The 21,195-nt window shown below is 35.5% G+C and overlaps 3 protein-coding genes across 3 annotated transcripts; 1 reads left to right on the top strand and 2 right to left on the bottom strand.

Annotated features, from left to right (window-relative positions):
* Window positions 1-4,182: 4,182 nt before the first annotated feature.
* On the bottom strand, window positions 4,183-5,903 carry LOC131628549 (uncharacterized). Its single transcript, XM_058899379.1, has 3 exons — window positions 5,724-5,903; window positions 4,654-4,775; window positions 4,183-4,485 (listed from the first exon to the last, which is right to left on the bottom strand). The coding sequence occupies exons 1-3, from the start codon at window positions 5,899-5,901 to the stop codon at window positions 4,426-4,428; spliced, it is 360 nt and encodes a 119-aa protein (XP_058755362.1). The 5' UTR covers window positions 5,902-5,903; the 3' UTR covers window positions 4,183-4,425.
* A 3,954-nt stretch (window positions 5,904-9,857) lies between these two features.
* LOC131628565 (helicase-like transcription factor CHR28) lies at window positions 9,858-12,704 on the bottom strand. The gene is made up of 6 exons (XM_058899394.1): window positions 12,657-12,704; window positions 12,068-12,138; window positions 11,064-11,977; window positions 10,562-10,689; window positions 10,256-10,477; window positions 9,858-10,169 (listed from the first exon to the last, which is right to left on the bottom strand). Exons 1-6 carry the CDS (start codon window positions 12,702-12,704, stop codon window positions 9,858-9,860), a joined length of 1,695 nt encoding a protein of 564 aa, XP_058755377.1.
* Window positions 12,705-18,279: 5,575 nt separating this feature from the next.
* Window positions 18,280-19,821, top strand: LOC131628564 (uncharacterized). The gene is made up of 2 exons (XM_058899393.1): window positions 18,280-18,813; window positions 19,801-19,821. The coding sequence occupies exons 1-2, from the start codon at window positions 18,280-18,282 to the stop codon at window positions 19,819-19,821; spliced, it is 555 nt and encodes a 184-aa protein (XP_058755376.1).
* The last annotated feature ends 1,374 nt before the right edge of the window (window positions 19,822-21,195 follow it).

The raw sequence follows: 21,195 nt of genomic DNA, 5'->3' as shown, positions 1-21,195 counted from the left end.
ACATAACCGAGAAGCGAAGCTTCTCCCCCACTTGTTTCAATCCAACACCTGCAACAAACAACCAAGTACCGACAGTGATTCACTCACATGTCGCGTACCAAGGAATAAAATGCCGACAATATACAACTGTCGCGCAACTCAACTGACTCAACAGTTGGCCGGACGGACCAACCAGGCTCTGATACCACTATTGTAACACCCCTCTAATACCCCACGGCAATTAACAAAATTAAATCAGAGTAAACATGCAAAGGGTGTCACAATTCAAAAATAAAAGAAAACACACGTTCGACATATGTCATGCATTCACTGAAACATCTGAAATTATAACTCATTAGATAAAATCATGTTTACACAGCAGAATCAAATCATCAAGTCAACATTACATTGTTAATGTATCAAACTTCAAATAAAATAAACAATAGAGTTATAATCGAAACTCAAAACATCGCGTCCCCAGTGTTACATCTATCAGAGCATGACAGCGACACAACAACTAAACCGACTTATGAGCTAATCCTCACCAAGTCGAAAGCAGCTATCCTCAATCTGAAAATGTCAACAGTAAGGGTGAGTCTCATCACAGTTAACAAATGTTATTGCATCTTAAGTAACAACACATCATAGTTATATTATTCACCCAATTTCATCATATTCAGATTATCAGGAACATCCATCGTTTACACAAACATCAGCAGAACACATCTTTCACACAGACAATTATACTCAACATTAATTCAACAAAACACGCAATCAACACATCATCAATATTTATAACACTGGAATACTTCCAATCATGTTATAAAAGTATGCATATGTATGAACTGACACTATGCATGTGGTACCAACCTCATCAAATGGGAATAACCCATGACCGATCCAACATCATCAAGATACGGCCCTGCCAGCACATATTCCACACAATGGGAATCATGCCCTTCACTGATCCAACACACCCTTATGGATACAGTATCATCAATGAACATGAATGAATGCAACATATACAACATACTTATACCATCATCATCATCATCATCATCAACATCATCATCATTATCAAGTATGTTCATATATATTAACATCATTCAATCACAATCAATCATCATCATCATCATTAAAGAACATACATGTGTCCACATCAATCATCGTCATCAATAAGAAGAACACACATGTATCCACATCATTCCAAAACAAATCAATCAACATCATACAATTCTCAACAATTCATCACATCATAATGTTTCTCAAAACAACATCTTATATTGTTACATTTCATCATATATGTCAACAATATATCATCCAATTAAACAAATCGTCACATGATTAATATTTCAACGTAGCATGTATTTAACACATCTCATCACATATATGTACAATACATCAATCACCAAGAAATAAAATCATATTTAAAAATAATTGGATTCACACCTCATTTCATCATTTAAACACGTAGGCTATCTCATAAGATTCATCGTGCTCGAAACGACACTAAAAACGGACCTACGGTTCGAAAGTTACATATCATTTAACGTTTCCAAGAAAACAACTAACGCTACAGCACGCGGCGCAACCAAAGTTCGCGGCGCGACCTGAAGCACACAAACACGTTCGCGGCGCCAACCTATTCACGCGGCGCGATGTGAGAAAACAAGTACGCCTTCGCGGCGCCAACACTAGGACGCGGCGCGAACTGGCGATTTCACAGACTTTTAGGTCTGCGTCAGATCCTGCGATCTCACCCAAATTGAGTCCAAAACTGACTCTAAACATCATATACAGGCATTTAACCATCAATTGCATCATTATTCATCATCACACATCAAAACAACACATAATCAACCAATAATCCATGCAATTTTCATCAATCCATAACCTCCCTAAACCCAACATATAATCCAATTGACTCAACAACATCCCTAATCAATATTATTATCTAAGAACACGATAATAGATGATAACCGGAGAGTCCCCCCTTACCTTAGCCAAAGAGCTCTTGATTGGTCTCTCCCTCCATTGCTCCTCTTCACGTACCAGCTTTCCAATCCCTCATCTCTTCTGCTCTGCTTTTCACGATCCTTTCCCTTATTCCCAATTCTTATTATTTTATAAAATAAAATTTAATTGGAATAAGACCTTTACTAACATAACACCCCCTCATTCCTTAACATCACACATGGCCCAACACCATAAACCATCATTTTCCAATTAAATTCTACAAATCACCAATAACTCTAATTATTAATTAAATTTCCATTTAAATTAAAAATTAAAATATACGGGTGTTACATGTGAGAAATATCTAGATTTACTAAAATATAGTGAAAGTACAATTTTAGATCATGTTAAAGAGAAAATTGTCCGTGCTTGGACCGATCATGTTAGACACTGATCAGTGCATTTGGATGCACATTCTTCTATGTTTGTTCTTAGGAATTTCCATGGTTTGTTTTGTTAATTTTTCTATTTTATGATGTTTTTATATTTAGTTTATTTTTGCCTTTATTTGATTTTTCGTATTTTATTTTCACAATTTGCAGCTTTTAATAAAAAATTCATAACTGGAGCTACGGGAATCAGATCGACATGTTCTAATAATCGCCGGAATGCTGAGAGAAAGAGATACAATTTTATTGTTGGGGTCAAAGGATGATTTGGAGTGTATAATTCCCAGAAGTTCGTTGCAGTTTCTGACGGTAGAAATTAAGCTGTTTTGGGTGATTTTTTTATGGGCTTGAGTTATGTTTTCGACCCGGTTCGGATTGTAAGTGAAACCCTTAGGTTGTTAAAACAATTTTGGCCGTGATATTGGGATATCATATTTTTTTACTATTCACAAAAATCAAAAATTGAAACTTTGTACGAATCATGAGGAACTAATCCCCTAGGGCAAATTCTGCTGGTTACAGTTTTCAAATACTTTGAGGTTTTTAATCTTTAATCCAATTTTTTTCCCTTCAATATTAATCTATAAGTCTGGTTTGCTTAATTCGAGTTATATATAATACTATTGATTTATACCGGTTGATTGATGTTCCTTGACTTTTATTCATACTTTATCATTGCTTAATCATTAAAATGCGTATGTTAGAATCAAGTTTTCTTAATTCGTGGTTGTGTTGATCCGTTTGCTTTATTCAGAAAATAGAAATGAAATCTTATAATGTCAATGTTGCTTGTTAATTGGTCTTGTAACCGGTAAGAGAATAGAATCCGCTTAGGGGATTGCAGTTTTATGAAACAGTGATAAATTGGTACCCGAATCAGTAGAATTGCCGTTTAAGCTTATTTTGATAATAATTTTTGCACTAATTTTACATTAATCGAAACTTAAACCCCCCATTGTTCCAATCGTAGGTTAATAACAATACAACAAATCCTCGCGATACAATACTCGAGTTGTTGTTACCAACATAATGAGATACAAATATCATTTGTTCGTAGCATCACATTGTTGGAACATAGCTTCAAGCACAACAATTTTTATTCTTTGTTGGTTGGAAACATATCTCGACCAGGTCTGAATTATATTTTTCATGAAGTCAAAAAAGTTGATAATGTAGGTTCTAATAGCTCAAAGTATGGTTGCACACTTATTTAACCTATGGTCTCCCATGTGCCTGCCTTATATCTAAGAAGATGAAACTTGATAGCCCGATAGAAATGGATGAAGTTTGCACTCACTCAAAAAGACTCATATTTGATGATGATGATGGTGTCATGAAAGATGGTAAAATGAATATTTCTATGTTGACCGAATGGGAAGTGATACAAGATAGATTTTTGAAAGCTGATGACAATATAAACTTCCACATCAAATAGAAATGGAGGAAGGGTGCATATCTAAAAATCACAGACTTAAAACCACCCTCTCAACCGGTAAAAACAAAAGGTGCTCCTAAGAAAGTCAAACCTATAGCGAGTGAAAATTCAACGTTGCAATCTCCTTCATATGTTGAACATGTTGACAAATGTTTTCCGAATTCACGAACTCTAAAATCTCAAAAAAATATTTTCAAAGGAGATTGCCTTAGCAAACCACCTCATTCATCGCCTCCACCGAAAATCCCATTCATTGACAAGATGCTGATTTTTATGCACAAATACATTGAACAGATCATCAATATATAAGGCGAAGATAACTGTGGTTTTTGAACAGTTTCTACTTTTTGCTTGGTAAACAGTGGCGGAGCCAGAAAAATTAGGAAGCCTGGGCAAGTTTTCACTGGCTTCATAATTTTCTATCAAGACAGTATTTGACATAATAATTTTTTGACGAATTGTAACAGATAAACGCTCTCAAAAAAATGTTAAAGGCTCTTGTAAAAAAGAGGAGGAAAGAAACCCTTCAAAGGGTGTCCCAATATGTTATACAAACCCTTTATTGATGAAGATTCATCTGAAAAATCAACGTAAAGATTCTTCCTCTTAACTGATAAAGCAACTTGACCCGTCGACTCTGTGTTTATTTCGGAACCATTGCCGCACCTGAAAAACCATTACAGCCAATACATCATCATAACATCATGCTATAATTCTTATACTCCAAAATTTGTCAAGAATGATAAAGAGACATTACCAACCTTTTCTCTTTATAAGGATTTTTTATTTGATAAGTAATTGCAAATTAAAAGCATGTAAATCATAGAAACTTACTTCTCCATTTGAGAGTGAAACAAATACTTCTTCCATTTGAGGCATATGATGCATACATATACACAATTCCACATATAGCAAAAACATAAAACAGTGTTGACATAACAAGTCCAAGGGAGCACCTGTGCCAAGTCAAATAAGATGTAAAGATATCAAAATGCATAGATTTATATGAAGCTAAGTCTTTACAAAATCTAATTATTGAGCACCAAAATAACCTTTGCAGGAGTAATAATATGTACATCTATTTTTATTTCTCCATCTAAGATCCAATACTTATTCCACCATATGATAAAATGGATCACACTCAGAAGTTGTAATAGAAGAAAAATCATGTGCAATTGTGCAAACATCAACCACAATAGTTGTTAGTTATCTTCAATCATAACTTGAAGTGAATAAAAATTGAACAAGAAGATACTTCTTACCCTGCACCAATACAAGCTATTTCGCCCGCAAAAACTTAGAAGTATTATGGTTCTTATCCAATGATTTTGTACTTTTATCATATTTGTTCTTATCCATATTAGTTCTTATATTTGTACTCTTACATCTTACTACTACGAAAAAATGGAGATACAAACATAAATTGATAAGATGCATAAGAAAAACTAGGAGTACAAATTAAAATTGATAACTCATAAGTAGTAAGTAGTATGATGCCACAATTACACATCTCTAATAGGCCCATTGTTAAAGAAAAGAAAATTGTTTATGACTTATGTTCAAAAAAAAAATTGTTTATGACTTTTTAAGACATTCCTACTCTTTATTCTACTTCAAAACTCTTGCCCAAATTCCATTGATGTTTTAGACACGTTTTTATCATATTTATAAGTTTATTTCATATCATTTCCATTATCACTCAATTCTTCAATCACTAATAATCCAAAAATTAAAACTTAACATGGGTCAGACATTCTGTCGAACACCTGGAATGCAAGTTTGGAAATTTGAATTATAAGCTTACCAACTAACTTTAACAATGCAGATTTTTGCATATTAAGAAGAAGAAGGTGAGTTGAATACATACATAGGAAAAGTAAAGTAAATGAAATCTAGTAACTTACCTACGGCTGCTATGGGATTATGGAAGAGAAGACTTCGATGGCGGAGGAAATAGAAGAAGCTGGAGACGATGGGAAGAGAAGAGACAGAGGAGGATGGAGGCGACGGAGACAGAGAAAGGGAGGTAGAAGGAACCACTGTTGGAGTAGGAGCCCGGGCATATGCCCCTGCTGGCCGCATGGTAGAACCGCCACTGTTGGTAAAGGAGAGGATGATCAAACTGTTGTCTGCCATCAATTTATTCAATATTTGAGGGGCAATAAAAAATCATACACACGACTATATAGAAAAAAATATAAAATTTTGAAGCAATTTATCACTCTCTTATTTCTTGCATTAGTGGACCTGCACCGAAGGATAAATGGATGCGCTTCTCTAAAATGAGTCATCTCATAGCAAGTGCGTATGATAGCGTGTGTATTGATCTTACAAGATATGGTTTCTAGGAAACATTTTTCTACTTCAGACTGTACCACCTCAAAATTCAAATGATTGTATTATGTGTTTTGGATGGATTTCAAATTCGCGACATTTTGTTCAAGTTTATTTGAAACCGGGAGGCCATATACCCCTTACATCACCAGAGTGGTTAACTCATTCAACAACCAAATTAGAGACTTATCCGAACCATTTTGTTGAAATGATGCAAAAGTTCACCAAATTGAGCGAGATTGAAAGATAATAAAATAAATAAAATCAAAAGGGGAACCACTTATAGTTATAGGTTTAGCCGAAGAGATGTCTTTAGGTTCATTTAAGTTTCCTTTATCAATTTATTGTACGTAATCTTGTACTAATATTAATGATGTCTAATATATACATTTTGAAGTTTGTCAAAAAATTATGCATTTATTACAAGTTCTGCTTCTGTCTGAAACATAATTTCATTATGTTCTGAGGGGTTTAGAAAATACATCTTCGAATTCAGATAACAGGGTGATACTGGAGATGCATTTCCGAAACATCCCTTGGTACAAGGTAGAATTTTTGAGGTCCATAATTATCTACAACTACTATAAATATGGGGCACTTGTCTCATTGTTTCATACCAAAATGAACATCAGAATGAACATCATTTGACATGTCGCAAATGTCTACTTTAATGGTGCGAAACCCTCAATTGAATTTAAGATCAATGAGTACACTCCTCTTGAATATCTGAAATATATAGTGCATAGTCTCCTACCATGAAACGATAAGAAGATTGAGTTCAACAATTTTGAGCTGAAGGCGGGTGCAGATTTAAGAGCTATGTGGAATACTTTTTTCCGTTTAGAATCAAAAGTTCCAATTGAGCTGGATGCGACGATTTCACGATTGGTCGAATATATTAAGAAGATGTTGCAACGTCCATCTGAATATTGAAATGTAATGTTTGATAGGGTGCAATAAAAAATTCTCGGGAATATAATTGAGTTTTTCATTTATCAATAAAATTGCGGCTTCATAGTCGTGACCCATGAGGTAATCTCTTAAGAACCACAATAAAATGTTCACAAGAGGACATAAATCCGTCAATTTCTTGAATTGAGCCCATGGTATTGTCGTTTGTAACTTGATTAGAGATTTTGAAACACTGCAAGGGGATTCCTTTTTACGTGCTCTGAACCCTATCGTGAAAAGTTACAACTCTCCATATGCATCTTTTTTACACACTCCTCCACACAAATTGACAAAACACTTATTTTGTCAAAATTTAGTCTTGAGATGCATCTCCATATGCAATACGAGGTTAATCGGGAGAAACATATTCGTAAACACCTTTAATTTAAAGGATAAAGCTAACATGTGCCCTTAGAGCACATGTTAAGAAACCTAAGTATAGTAAATTAGTATTGGAAAACGTAATAAACACATTAATTATAAATTTTTTGTGAAAACAATGCACAATTTTTATGAAAAAATTTCTAAATTTAGTTCTTAACATGTGCCCTAAGGGCATATATTAGCATGACCCTAATTTAAAATTCAAGAAGTTTTACAGAGATGTATCTCCGGATGCTTTTATTTAATATACTCGTGTTAGACCCTTCCCTCTTCTTCCTTCATTTTCTAAAAAGTTACTTAAAAAAAAAATTCTATTTGAACTCCTTTGCAGCAAACCATTTTCAAATCCTTGAGGAAGTTCCATCAAACTCACTGATAGGAAGATTCCTATCAAGACTATAAAATTATGGTTTTTTAACTAAAAAGGGAAGAACACTAAAAGTAAAGGAAATTAAAATAAAAGATAACTTTGATTTCTTTGATTCATAATGTCTCTATGAGAGTACAATATATAACATTAATAATGGATCATAAACCTAAAAGCCCAAAGCCCCAATACTAATAAGAGTCCAACTAAATAGCCATATAAATAAAATGACTAAATAAACTATAATCTAGCATTCATCCTCTATCACTCACCCACTCCATACTACTTCATCAAGCTCATTCACTTCGCAAGTTCATCTAGAGATGTATGAGAGGACTACACGAAAGTCCACGAGTCGGTGATACCTCTTTATTTCATCTCTATGGAGACCATGCTTCTAGGCATGTTTGGGAAGGAGAGATATACCTATTTACTTTTTGTTACCTAGATCTTCCAAAATTTCAACTTTATTACAATGATTTTGTATTTTGGAAAGGCATAAAAAAGACAAAATCTTTTGTTACTTCTTGTGAGGTATGCCAACAAAATAAATATCAATCATTATTCCTTACTGGCCTTTTACCTATCTCATTCATCCTTTTACAACTAAGCGTGTGTTTGGATATTTTTAAAAGTCACGGCAATACCGCCGGAGAAGCTACCAATAGTACAAAATCTTCCTCAGGCACCTTTGGATAATTTCTTGGTGAATTCTTATGTACCAAACTCAAAAAGTTGGGTAAAGTTACCTTCAATGTAAAATGTTTTGGAAACAACCAAAAAGATACTAATTAATAATTAATTAAATAAGATAAAACTGCAATGTGATTGGGGGAAGGTACACTACCTAATTTTTTTGTGATGGGTAGAGAAGTTATCCCCTAATTTTTTTTGAATGAGAGGGAACCAAACTGCAAGATGATTAGGCTGTTTGACTACATGAACTGGTTTATACACATGTATTGGTGCCTGTTTTTTATACATTTCCACTTGTTTTGTTTCAATGTAGTTTTTCTTTTCTAGCAGGAGACTTGTCTGGTTCTGTTAGAGTTTTATGGCTACCAGTAACTAAACTGTAATGGCATTTCTTATGCCTTGTTTTATTAATAAAGAGTTTATTCTTTTGGCTGTTCAAAAAAACTACAAATCACCCCTCAAATAAATTGGTTCTTGGAAATTTATTTGGTTCAAATCTAATTACAATAACAATTGTAACTTCCATAGATACCCTATTGGAGTTAATAACTACAACCTATCAATAAAATGTGCAAAATTCCTTATCATCATTAATGCTAATAATTACCGTCATATACTTATATTCTATCCCAGCATTATCATAATGTAAAACTATGAGATGTATGCATTATACTTGAATAGTCTCTAACAAGCTTTGTAGCCGAATGATTTTAATTATAGTATGCATCATTGCTCTATATTCTTCCTAGTAGAGGATCGAAAAATAGTCACTTGCTTTTTCTTCACCACTGACAATATTGGTGTGATTAGGTGAGATATTGCTGAAGATTTAGAGAGAAGTTAGATACTAACATTGTTATTAGTGTACAACAATGATTCCTATGTTGTTGTCTATGCTACTGCTCTCCACTGACCTATACAAATACAATATCCAAGCCTATATGTCTTCTGCTGCCACCAACAATGACGCCAGCTTACCATTTGTATGCCTAATCACATCATGAACAAATATTTTAAAGTGTCCACGATCATATCTAAAGTGTCCACGATCATCCAAAAATATTGTATAGGAAATACGCAAATATTTTGAAAAACAAGAACATGCACAAATATTAAAATGCCTGCAAAGCTAAAATACGGTCTTCAATCGTATCTTTGACTGTTAAGCGCACAACTCCAACCGGAGGAGTCTGTCCAATTCGATGCGCTCTGTCTATGGCTTGATCTTCAACTGTAGGATTCCACCATAGATCTAGTATGAGAACATAGCAGGCTGCAACCATGTTCAGACCAAGACTAGCAGCCTTCAAAGACATTTCCGCTTAAATGACTGCAACACCTTAAGTGCAGCTTTTATTTTTGAAGAATAAATTGGCCGAGTCTTTGAAAAAGGTTCAGAATCCTCTACCTCAGAACCGGAGGTACCAAGCAAAAGATCACAAGACCGATCAGATAAAGAATCGTTCAGTGTGGCTTCGGAAAACACTGAAGACTCGCTAAGTTGAGTTTTGCAGTTTGTAGCAGGGCACTGAATGTCCTCCCCAGTTAGATGTTCAGAAATGCATTGGTTACAGAAAATATGACCACGGACTGAAACAACAGCATCTTCAGGAACATCCTGCATAGAATCATGTGATAAGAATGTTAAAGCAGAAAAGAGATGTGGTCAATCAAGATGATGTATATAAGCGCGAGCAACCGTACATTACAGATACCACAAAGAGTCACGCAAGCCTCTAAACATTTCAAAAAAATAAGCTGTCTTTCCCGAGGAATCTTAACGGTCGTCTCAACTGAAGATGTCCAGTGAGAAGTAGAATTGTAACCCTTAACAAGTTGAGGGTGGTTGCAAGCTTGTCTAAGGCGCAAAAGCATCGATAAAATGTGAACGTAGTTTTGCTTCACAGTACCAGCATCGGCGTATTCCTATAACATGCATGCAGAAACAGAAACTCAATCATCTTTCTGTGAAAATAAACCGGACTTTTGAATATCCTAATCTTTCAAAACTTTATCAAGATAGAAGTCAGTCTCTAGCTTGGAATAGAAGTCATGTTCCTCCTGTGAAAATGTCACTCTTTTGCACTTCACACGTTTAGGTGGCAAACATATAATAGGCTCCCCATCAAGAATTGTGTCTGCAGAAAATGATGGTCACAAACAAATTTCAATCTAATGCCAGTGACAGTCATTCAATTTTTTCAGTGTCATAAATTAGAGCATTTATTATACAAACAATACTATTAAACCTAGAATATTGTGTAAATTTTTCAACAAAAATACATCTCCTTAATGAGCAAAAAAATCAACACTTATTACAACTAATTACTACATTAAGCAGTGAGGCATTTAGAAATTTTTTAATCATATAACAAATATAACATAAATATATATATATCATCAAAAGATGTTCCAAATTTAATTTCTATCACATAGAAGGCAGTGTATAGCGAAGGAAGTAATAGATATCATGGCAAAAATGATATCTAAAATTCTCACATGCAAATCTTACCTTTTGTCCGACGTAACATGATCACTTTTAAGATAGCTTGTAGCTTTATATACCCTACTGATGGATTATTGTTGGTAGGAACCTTGATTTTTGAACAGAATGTTGTGAGCTCATCATAAGGATCATATCTTAGAAATCTAAAGTAACTGTAGAGATCATCAATTGAATTCTGGATTGGAGTTCCGAACAAGCACCATCTGCGCTTAGCTCGAAGACCCCAGCAAGCCTTTGAAACAAGAGTTCTGTGATTCTTTATACTTTGGGCCTCATCAAGGACAACTCTATACCAGGCTACTTTTGCAAGAGGACCTGCATCATCCTTCTTCTTGCCGCTTTTTAAGCTAGGAGGACATTTCCTTTTCTTACTCGTTGTAGCATGATTTTCATTAGTTTCTTTTTGTCCGCCATCTTTAGGGATCTCCATGCTAACAATTGAATAAGTAGTCAAAACAACATCATACATGGCAAGCTCATGAGGATCTTTGATTCGATTGCTTCCATGGTACACAAGCACAGAGAGATTTTCTTTCCAGGTTACTTTATTATCCAGTTCGTCAGCCCACTGTCGCAGGACACTGGTCGGACAAATAACAAGGGTTCCTGCAGATGGCCTGCCTTTTGCGTGACCCGATATCACACTTGTGATTTCTTTTCCATTTCTAGATGTATCTTGATGCGCGTCAAATTCCTTCATCATTACACCATTCTCTGGAAGTGGATCATCATCCAAATCCACGATTTCTAATACACTATTTTGTGCAGTGTTGCACGTCTCGAGCAACGGAGGCCTTTCCTTTAGTATTAAAGCAATAGTTGACACAGTTTTTCCAAGACCCTGATCATCTGCAAGAATTCCTCCGGAACTGCGTAAACTTGATGTTTCCTTTTGAACCATCCACGATAGAGAAATTCTCCGACACAACAATTTATATCAGTTGGATGATGTAAATGCACCTATTATAATATCATTTATTGAAAAGAATGAATGAATTTGTAAAGTAACCTGATGACGTAAAAGAGGAACTGCCAATAGCCCATCTGGGAGATTAACTTCTGATGTTGGTCGAGACAGATCCTGAAATCAACTACAAAGTTAGTTCACTTGCGGAATAGGACATGGTAAGCAAATATATTATAGTACTGTCGAAAAATCAATGTTAATTAATAACTAATGTTTTAATGAATATAGTGATGAATATTTAAATCATAATAACTAATGCATTTCCTGTTTCCAAATTCAAGATATTATTATTGGACAAACATTAAATTCGGAAATGTTTATCTGGTTTCCTATTAATTTTTATTTTATTTTATATATATATATATATATATATATATATATATATATATATATATATATATATATATATATGATTAAATTTAAGAAAAATGATAAATTAGGTCAACAATTTGCTATTTGTTATTATTGGACAAACATTAAATTCAGAAATGTTTATTTGATTTCCTATTTGTTATTATTGTTATCTATGATGAAACACACCATTTCATAGCATGAAGACAAAAACTTCCTGGGTGTGGTGGGCGGATTTAGCTTCGGTGGGGAATAAGCTTCCAATCGATTTTTTTACTAACAATTTTGTTTTTCAGGTTGGTCACGGTTTTTATAAATCCTTTTGGCATGCTAATTGATTAAACGGAGGAATTTTAAAGAACCTCTTCCCGGGTCTTTTTAATGCTTCTCTCTTGCAAAACGCTTCACTAGGAGCTATGGGAGGTTGGAGAGAAGGGAGGTGGCTTTGGGGGGACTTCGGTATTCCGGCAGCCGCTTTGTTGCAAACTAGTGATGATTTGAACCGTCTTTGTATGCTGCTGGATGGTGCACCGGTTTTGCGGCCCGACAGCCCCGACACTGCTAGGTGGCATCATGGTGTTGATGGCATCTTTGCCGTCTCTTCTTGTTATAATTGGTTGAATTTGCAGCATATTCCTCTTGGTCCAGATAATCGCTTCCAATCGGCTTTTAGTGCTTTATGGAAGGTGGAGGCGCCCGTAAAAGTGAAGGCGTTTGGTTGGAGGTGCTCTCTGAATAAACTCCCGACGAAAGACTCTCTTTTTCGCAAGGTATTCTCAATTCTTCCTTGAATTTAGAATGTTCTTTTTGTGGTGATTGTCATGAATCGTTATTACACTCCTTATTATTTTGTCGGAATTCTGTTATTGTTTGGAGGGAGATGTCCGATTGGTAGGAATGAATTATCAAAGTTTTACGAATTTTAAGGAGGGGTTTTGTCATCGGAGTTCTTTTTGTCGGAAAAAGAAAGTCAAAAAGGGAAAGGAGGGAATCATTTGGTTGGCTATTATTTGGAGTTTGTGGCTTCGTAGGAATGGTATAGTCTTCAACAATGCTTCTTAGAACTCGAGGGATGTGGTTTGGAGTTGTAAGGCCCTAATGTGGAGGTGGTCTTTCATTGGGAAAATTACTCATTCCTATTGTAATTTCTATGAGTTTAGCAATAACCCATTGTTTTACTTATCTTAAAGTTGCAATCGATTTGTAATTTTCTTTGGTTTTGGTCTTGTAATTGTTGAACCTGTTGGTGGTTGATTTATAATATTAGTCTCTTGCTTTCAAAAAAAAAAAAAGTGTTGCAACTTTTCGCTAAAGGCAACATTTTACAATTATTTTCTGAAAGTGTTTCCTATTTTCAATTATTCCTATTTCTTAATTCAAGATGTTATATTATTGGACAAACATTAACTTCCGAAATGTTTATTTGATTTCCTATTATTTTTTTTTTTTTTATATACATGGTTAAATTTAAGAAAAATGACAAATTAGGTCAACAATTTCCTATTTGTGATTATTGGACAAACATTAAATTCAAAAATGTTTATTTAATTTCCTATTAATTTTTATTTTTACTTTATTATATATATGGTTAAATTTAAAAAAAATGATAAGTTATGTAAACACTTTCCTATTTGTTATTATTGGACAAACATTAAATTTAGAAATATTTATTTGATTTCCTATTAATTTTTAGTTTTTTACATATATGGTTAAAATTAAGAAAAATGATAAATTAGGTCAACAATTTCCTATTTATTATTATTGGACAAACATTAAATTAAATGTTTATTTGATTTCCTATTAATAATTTTTAATATTTTTTTTATATATATGGTTAAATTTAAGAAAAATGATAAATTAGGTCAACAATTTCCTATTTGTTATTATTGGACAAACATTAAATTCGGAAATGTTTATTTGATTTCCTATTAATTTTTTTTATTTTTTTATATATACGGTTAAATTTAAGAAAAATGATAAACTAGGCCAACAATTTCAGATAGGAAACTATTAATTAAGTGCACGCTATGGACATTTTAATATTCATGCATATCTATGTAAGAATAATTTAATTATATAAAAATACTCGAAAGCTTGTTTTGAAAAATATGTCAATGGGTCAAAATTTACGGTTTCATTCGAATAGAAATTGATGGAATATCATATTCATCGTGAAATTGATTGGGCTTTGCGGATTCTTGGGTAAAGTGGATGATGATGTGTGTTTCGTCGGTGAACTATTCTGTTCTTGTGAATGCGGATAGTGTTGGACCAATTCAACCAGGAAGAGGATTGAGACAGGGGGACCCCCTTTCCCCGTATCTCTTTATTCTTATCACTGAAGGGCTCTCTACTCTTATTAGAGGGGCTGTCGCTCGTGGGGATATTCATGGAGTCCAGATCTGTAGGGGGGCACCTAGTGTGTCCCACCTACTTTTTGCTGACGATTGTTTTTCATTTTGCAGGGCTAATTTGATCGAGGCAAATAATCTCATGGAGTTACTTAATATTTATGCAAATGCTTCTGGGCAGGAGATAAATTTGTCGAAGTCAGAGGTGTTCTTTAGTAGGAATCTTAGCAGAGCAGGCAAAGAAGATCTAGCAAACATTATGGGAGTGAAGCATGTGTTAGGAACTGGTACTTATTTGGGTCTTCCTTCCCTTATAGGGCGGGGAAAGAAGGCTATTTTTGGCTATGTGAAGGATAGGATTTGGAGGAAGATTAATTCCTGGCGTAGTAGACCGTTATCCAGAGCAGGAAAGGAGGTAATGATAAAATCGGTGTTACAATCTATACCGTCGTATGTTATGAGTCTGTTTATCCTACCGGAAGGGATTGTGGATGATATCGAAAAAATGCTTAATTCTTTTTGGTGGGGAGGAGGACAAAATAATCGAGGTATTCGGTGGATGTCTTGGGACAAAATGACAGGGCCAAAGAATGATGGGGGTCTTGGTTTTCGTGATCTGCGGGCGTTCAAAATGGCTATGGTGGCTAAGAGGGGTTGGCACCTTTTGTCAAAACCTCATTCTTTAGTGGCAAGATGCTACAAGGCGAGGTGTTTTCCTAGAACAACCTCTTTTGAAGCTAAATTAGGTAATAATCCTAGTTTTGTTTGGCGTAGTATTTGGCAAGCCAAGATTATTTTGTCTCTTGGATGTAGGTGGTGTATTGCAGATGGAAGGAACATACCAGTGATGTCCTCACCTTGGCTTCGAGGAAGAATAGAAGGGTGTGTACAGGGGCCCCAACGGAGAGGAGTATATGATATTACTATTCATGATCTATTGTCACCAAATGGGAAATTTTGGAATGCTCACGTTATAAGAGATTTGTTTGATTATGAGATGGTAGATATTATCCTTCAGGTTCCGTTAGTTGAAGATGTGGTGGAAGATAAGTGGAGGTGGACTCATGAGCAAAGTGGGTATTATAGTGTTCGGTCGGGGTATAAATTGTGGAGACAGGAGCAGGAGAATGGGGGTTTTCATAGTGTGAATGGGGATTGGTGTAGTCTTTGGAATATTAAGGCTCCTCCAAGAGTCAAGCATTTGCTTTGGAGAATTTGCAGAGAGTGTCTTCTAACCAGAGCTAGACTTCGTCAACATTATGTTTTGTGCCCGACATCGTGCCCGTTTTGTGAGCATCCGGTGGAGGATACTTGGCATGTTCTTTTTGGGTGTGAAGTTACTAATCGTTGTTGGAGGATAGCCGGCCTATCCAATGTTATTGATCCTCGGTTATCTACTTTCTCTGATGCTTCTGCTTTGATTTTTGATGTATGTAGTCATGAAGATAATTTGACGGCAGGAAGTGTTGCGGTGATGATCGAAGTATTATGGAGGAATAGAAATAATTTGATTTGGAATAAGGAGAGTGAGGAGTATTCCAAACTCGGGTTATATGCTTTATCTGGATGGCAAGAGTGGCATATGGCTCAAGAGAATGTTAACCGTGCTTCTGTTCAGGTTTCTAATGTAAGGTGGTCTCCGCCGAGGATTGGTACGGTGAAGTGTAATGTGGATGCGGGTTTTAATATTAGTCGTGGCACTTTGAATCGTGGGTGGTGTGTGAGGAACAACTCGGGTGCCTTTATGGTAGCAGGTACCGCGTGGGATTTTGGTCTCTCTCCAATTCCTGAGATGGAAGCTTTGGCCCTTAAGGAGGCTATGCTTAGTGCTATTGATTTGAATTTGGATCATGTCATTTTCGAGAGTGATTCCCAAAGCGTTACTCAAGCCATCCATTCCAATAACACTGGTATTTCTGAGTTTAGATGTATTATTTCTTCCATTAAATCTTTGTTGTCTACTTTTTCTAACTTTGAGGTAAAGTTTGTAAAACGCCAAGCGAATTCCGTTGCTCATTCATTAGCAAAAGCGGCCGATTCTTGGACTAGGCGTAGTTTGTTCTACACGACTCCTCTTTGTATTGAACTTTTATTATATAATGATATGAATTAAGTTTTTGGTTGTCAAAAAAAGAAAAAGATAATTACTTTCATAACAAACAATGTCAAATATTTTTAAGTTATAAATTTCTCTAGTCTTCTGCTAGGGCTTGTTTTGACTTCTCTGTTGAGAAGAGTTTCTCCTTGTTTTTAGTCTTTGTTTCTTGCGCTTGTTTCTCCTTGTTTTTAGTCTTTGTTTCTTGCACTTTTGCGGTCCGATCCGAATCTGGTTTTACATGGCAGATGTGAATATTGAAGGGTTGTCCATTCAAGATGAGATAGAAGTAAAAGAGGAAGGTTTCTGTTTTGAAATTGATGGAGAAGGGGAGGAGGGGAGTGATTTGGAATGGAAATTCAATGAATTCTGGAGACAAGAGTATCATTTCCCATAATTTTGATACGTTGAATATCTATGCATGTTATGGTCCTATTCTTCAGCCAAACACAAGAGTTATTACACTTAACTCAATTTCCACAACTGTCCAAAACAATAAAACATTCTCATCATTACCAAATGATTTGATTGTCGGTCACTGTCGTGTTTTTGTCCCCAACATTAATCACTCATTGTCGGCTTTTAATCAAAATAAAACCAATCACATAGCCACACATGACCCCACCAATTTTCCATATTCTTTTCAAGCTGCTACATTAAAGGATAAGGACCAACATGCCATAACCAATGGCAGTAGTCAAAATTTGCAGGACCCATAATTAAATATTTCCCAACTGGAACCGAATAAGAATGACCATAATACCAACATCACAAAACCAACCGCAAAGCTCAAAACAAACTCAATACTAAGGCCAAAACCATAAAAAATTCTAGCAACAATACTGGTCGCATATCACCATCTTCAAACCAAAATCTAAACTACCCTATAATGCAAAAAAAGATGGATTCCAAAGGTATGGAGGTGCAGGTGGAAAAGAAAAGAAGGAGAGAGGATGGGAAGACACATACAAATGATGATGGGGAAAAACTTCAGCATTTTTTATCGGTAGGTCCTGGCAGCCAGGACTGCCGAAAATAATGATCATTCTGAGTTGGAATTGCCGAGGTCTGAGCATCTTGAGTGCAATTCCTAATCTGCGTAACATTGCTCAACCTGATAGTCCGGACATAATCTTTCTTTCAGAAACTCTCGCGAACGCAAGGAAGATGGAAACAGTTAGGGTCACATTGAAGTTTGATTCTTGCTTGGCAGTAGATGTTGATGGAAGGAGTAGTGGTCTTGCGGTGTTGAGGCGGAATAATATAAAGTGTAGAGTGTTGAATTATTCGTAGAACTTTGTGAACATGATAATTAAGGATGATATTCGAGGGCATTGGCGGTTGACTTTTTATTACGCTTTCCCGAAGCGAGGGCATAAGAAATTTTCTTGGGATATGTTGCGAGACCTTAGAGACATGTCGGACAATCCGTAGTGTATCATTGGGGACTTTAATGATATGTTATCTCAAGAGGACAAGAGGGGCATCCATTCACATCCGAATTGGATGTGTAACGAGTTCCATAATGCAGTTGAAGAGTTCAATCTTACTGATATCAGCATTGAAGGGTATCAGTTCACTTGGACTAAAAGTATAGGTACTCCACATATGATCAAAGAAAGACTCGATCGGGCTATGGCAAAAACTCAGTGGCTGGAGCTGTTTCTGAATACGAGGCTCCTTAACTTGATGGCTTCGCATTCGGATCACAATCCTATCATTCTTCATACAGACCCCACAGAAAGACACTGTTACCGTTATTCATTCAAGTTTGAAAATAAATGTTTGTTGGAGCAAGATATTCAGGATGTTGTCGAAGTGGGGAGGGGGCCTAACATAGGGATGGAAATATCAGATAGGTTAGGGGGTTGTGCGGAGGAGCTGAGAAGGTGGAGTAGGAGGAAGAGAAGTCGGTTTAGAGAGGAAGTACAAGAATGTGAAAATGAGATGGAACACTACAACAAAGTTGGTAATCAGGCTAGTTTGGAGATGGTAACAGCAATCATCAAAAGCATGCGCAGTTGCTAGCCCGTGAAGAAATTTTTTGGAAGCAGCGGGCTAACTGGCTTATGTGATATGGCTAAGACTTACTTCACCATGTTGTTCCAAGAAAAACAAAATGTTCATGAACCGGTATAATCGCACATCCAACCTAAGATCATAGAAGAAGATATTTCTAAGCTACTGGGTCCTATTTCAAAAGATGAGTTGTATGTGGCATTGCACCAGATGCACCCAGATAAATCTCCAGGTCGAGATGGTTTCAACCCAACTTTTTACCAACATTTTTGGGAAGTCTGTGGAGAGGATATTTTTAGTGCCGTAACTCACTGGATACATAGATGTTTCTTTCCTGCTACCCTTATTGAAACTAATATATGTCTTATTCCTAATTGTGAGAACCCGAAAACGATGAAGGATTTACGGCCCATCTCTTTATGTAATGTGGTGTATAAAATGGTATATGAACTCCTTGCAAACAGCTTGAAATGTTGTCTCTAAGTGTGTGTCAGAAGAGAAATCGGCATTTGTGGAAGAGAGATCTATTCTTGATAATGCATTGATAGCTTTCGAGGTTATTCATAATAAAAAATGCAAGACAAGAGGTAACATTGCGGAATTAGCTCTTAAGAGTGATATTAGAAAAGCGTACGATTGGGTTGATTGGAGTTTTTTTGAGAGGGATGTTAGTTAGATTGAGATTTGCAGAAAGGTGGGTTCACTGGAAGATAATGTGTGTTACTTCAGTTCATTATTCTGTTTTATTTAATTTGGATCGTGTCGGACCCATTCAGCCAGAAAGGGGATTGAGACAAGGAGATCCACTTTCTCCTTATCTCTTCATTCTCATAGCCAAAGGTCTTACAACCATTATCATAAGCTCAGTTGACAGAGGAGACATTCATGGAATCAAGATCTTTAGGGGGCCACCTTCGGTGTTCACTTACTTTATGTTGACAATTGTTTTCTTTTTTGCAGGGAAAATCTTACAGAAGTTAGACACCTTATGTATATTTTGAAGGTGTATGCCGAAGCGTCGGGCCAAGATATTAACATGAATAAATCGGAGGCGTTTTTCATCCGTAACATAAGTATTGAAGCTCAAGAAGATATTATTATTATTATGAGCAATTGACAACGCAATGAATATTATTATTATTTGTCATTGTTTATTTATACGTCAATTGTTAAAATTGGGACTCATTGTAATTTGGACAACTGTGACTATGGTCGACACTAGTTGGAGTCGAGGCATGGTTATAATTTTGAACTAGGCATCTTCGGGACAACAATACCGGTGGACGATGCCATATTAGAGCTGAGGTATGATTTTAAGCTTGGTGTTGTCAAGACCATTGTGCCGATGGTTGACATCATATTGGAGCTGAGGCATTATGATTTATAAAACCATGCAATTTCTTTGGCGTTAATGCATTTGAGAGAAATTGTTTAGGACTGATAAAGAAAATAACAGTTGACTAGTTGACAGGGTCTGTAGTATTTGTAACCATGAAAGGTTTTTTGTCAATGAAGAATATAATAATTGCCATGATTCAATACTGCTTAATTTTTGTTAGATGGAGTCATTTATATACTGCACCTGAAACCATACATTTCCTTAAAATGCGACCGAATTTTAAAGAATTAGTCATTAACCTGAACGTCGTTTCAAAATGTATTTTTAAAATTAAAATCACACAATTGATTTTGCCCAAGTGGGAGAATGTTAGAGTTATTTATCATTTTATGGGCTATAATCAATTGTTATTTAGTTTGTGAAAAATGTGTTAGTCATGATTCTGATGGGGGTGCATAAATAGGCTCCTTTATTGGTTAAGTAATCATTTTAATTAAAAGCTTGAGTATCCGAAACCTGATTGATGTGGGCAAAAGTGTGGGTTTTTAACCCTTGCCCGTAATGGGTAGGGACTAGGGTTATATATATTATTTGGCTAGGTCCCCTATGTAATCACAAAATTAGAAACATAACTAACGGCTCCACAACTTGCCCCAGTGAGAGTTGTGAACGAGGAGTGTGAGATACAAAGGAAGATCCGGTCATTCATCTTTTCAGGGATCGAATCAAGGTGAAAATAACGACAATCCTAATTCCCAAATCATGTCTGCAACAAGTAAGTATTGGTGTTCTAATTTCATATAATTGATCCATGAAATTATTCCACTTACAAGAATGTCATCTAAATTTACAAAGGACTAGATTCTCTTCAATGAATGGAGGGTCGGTCCAGTAAAATCATGATCATTGAAAAAAATTAGGATATTTAAAATTTAAAAATAAAATAAAGGGTTAGGATTTATCATAGAAGGAAACATGGAAAAAATTCAGGCGGAAGAATACATTCCCAACTTATA

The sequence above is a fragment of the Vicia villosa genome, unplaced genomic scaffold (genome assembly GCF_029867415.1).
Source record: "Vicia villosa cultivar HV-30 ecotype Madison, WI unplaced genomic scaffold, Vvil1.0 ctg.000464F_1_1_1, whole genome shotgun sequence".
Lineage (NCBI taxonomy): Eukaryota > Viridiplantae > Streptophyta > Magnoliopsida > Fabales > Fabaceae > Vicia > Vicia villosa.
The sequence above is the reverse complement of the archived record's forward strand: the minus strand, read 5'-3'. Positions and strand labels throughout refer to the sequence as shown.

Excerpts from the sequence above, each read along its gene's own strand:
- LOC131628564 (XM_058899393.1), top strand. The coding sequence starts at position 18,280 with ATGTTATCTCAAGAGGACAAGAGGGGCATCCATTCACATCCGAATTGG. Across the intron at positions 18,814-19,800 it reads ATCAGGCTAGTTTGGAGATG|GGAAAATCTTACAGAAGTTA; the intron begins GTAACAGCAATC and ends TCTTTTTTGCAG.
- LOC131628549 (XM_058899379.1), bottom strand. The coding sequence starts at position 5,901 with ATGCGGCCAGCAGGGGCATATGCCCGGGCTCCTACTCCAACAGTGGTT. Across the intron at positions 4,776-5,723 it reads TAATCCCATAGCAGCCGTAG|GTGCTCCCTTGGACTTGTTA; the intron begins GTAAGTTACTAG and ends GACTTGGCACAG. Across the intron at positions 4,486-4,653 it reads TTTCACTCTCAAATGGAGAA|GTGCGGCAATGGTTCCGAAA; the intron begins GTAAGTTTCTAT and ends ATGGTTTTTCAG.
- LOC131628565 (XM_058899394.1), bottom strand. The coding sequence starts at position 12,704 with ATGCCAAAAGGATTTATAAAAACCGTGACCAACCTGAAAAACAAAATT. Across the intron at positions 11,978-12,067 it reads GTTCCTCTTTTACGTCATCA|GAGAATTTCTCTATCGTGGA; the intron begins GGTTACTTTACA and ends ATTGTTGTGTCG. Across the intron at positions 10,170-10,255 it reads CTCTTTGTGGTATCTGTAAT|GATGTTCCTGAAGATGCTGT; the intron begins GTACGGTTGCTC and ends GATTCTATGCAG.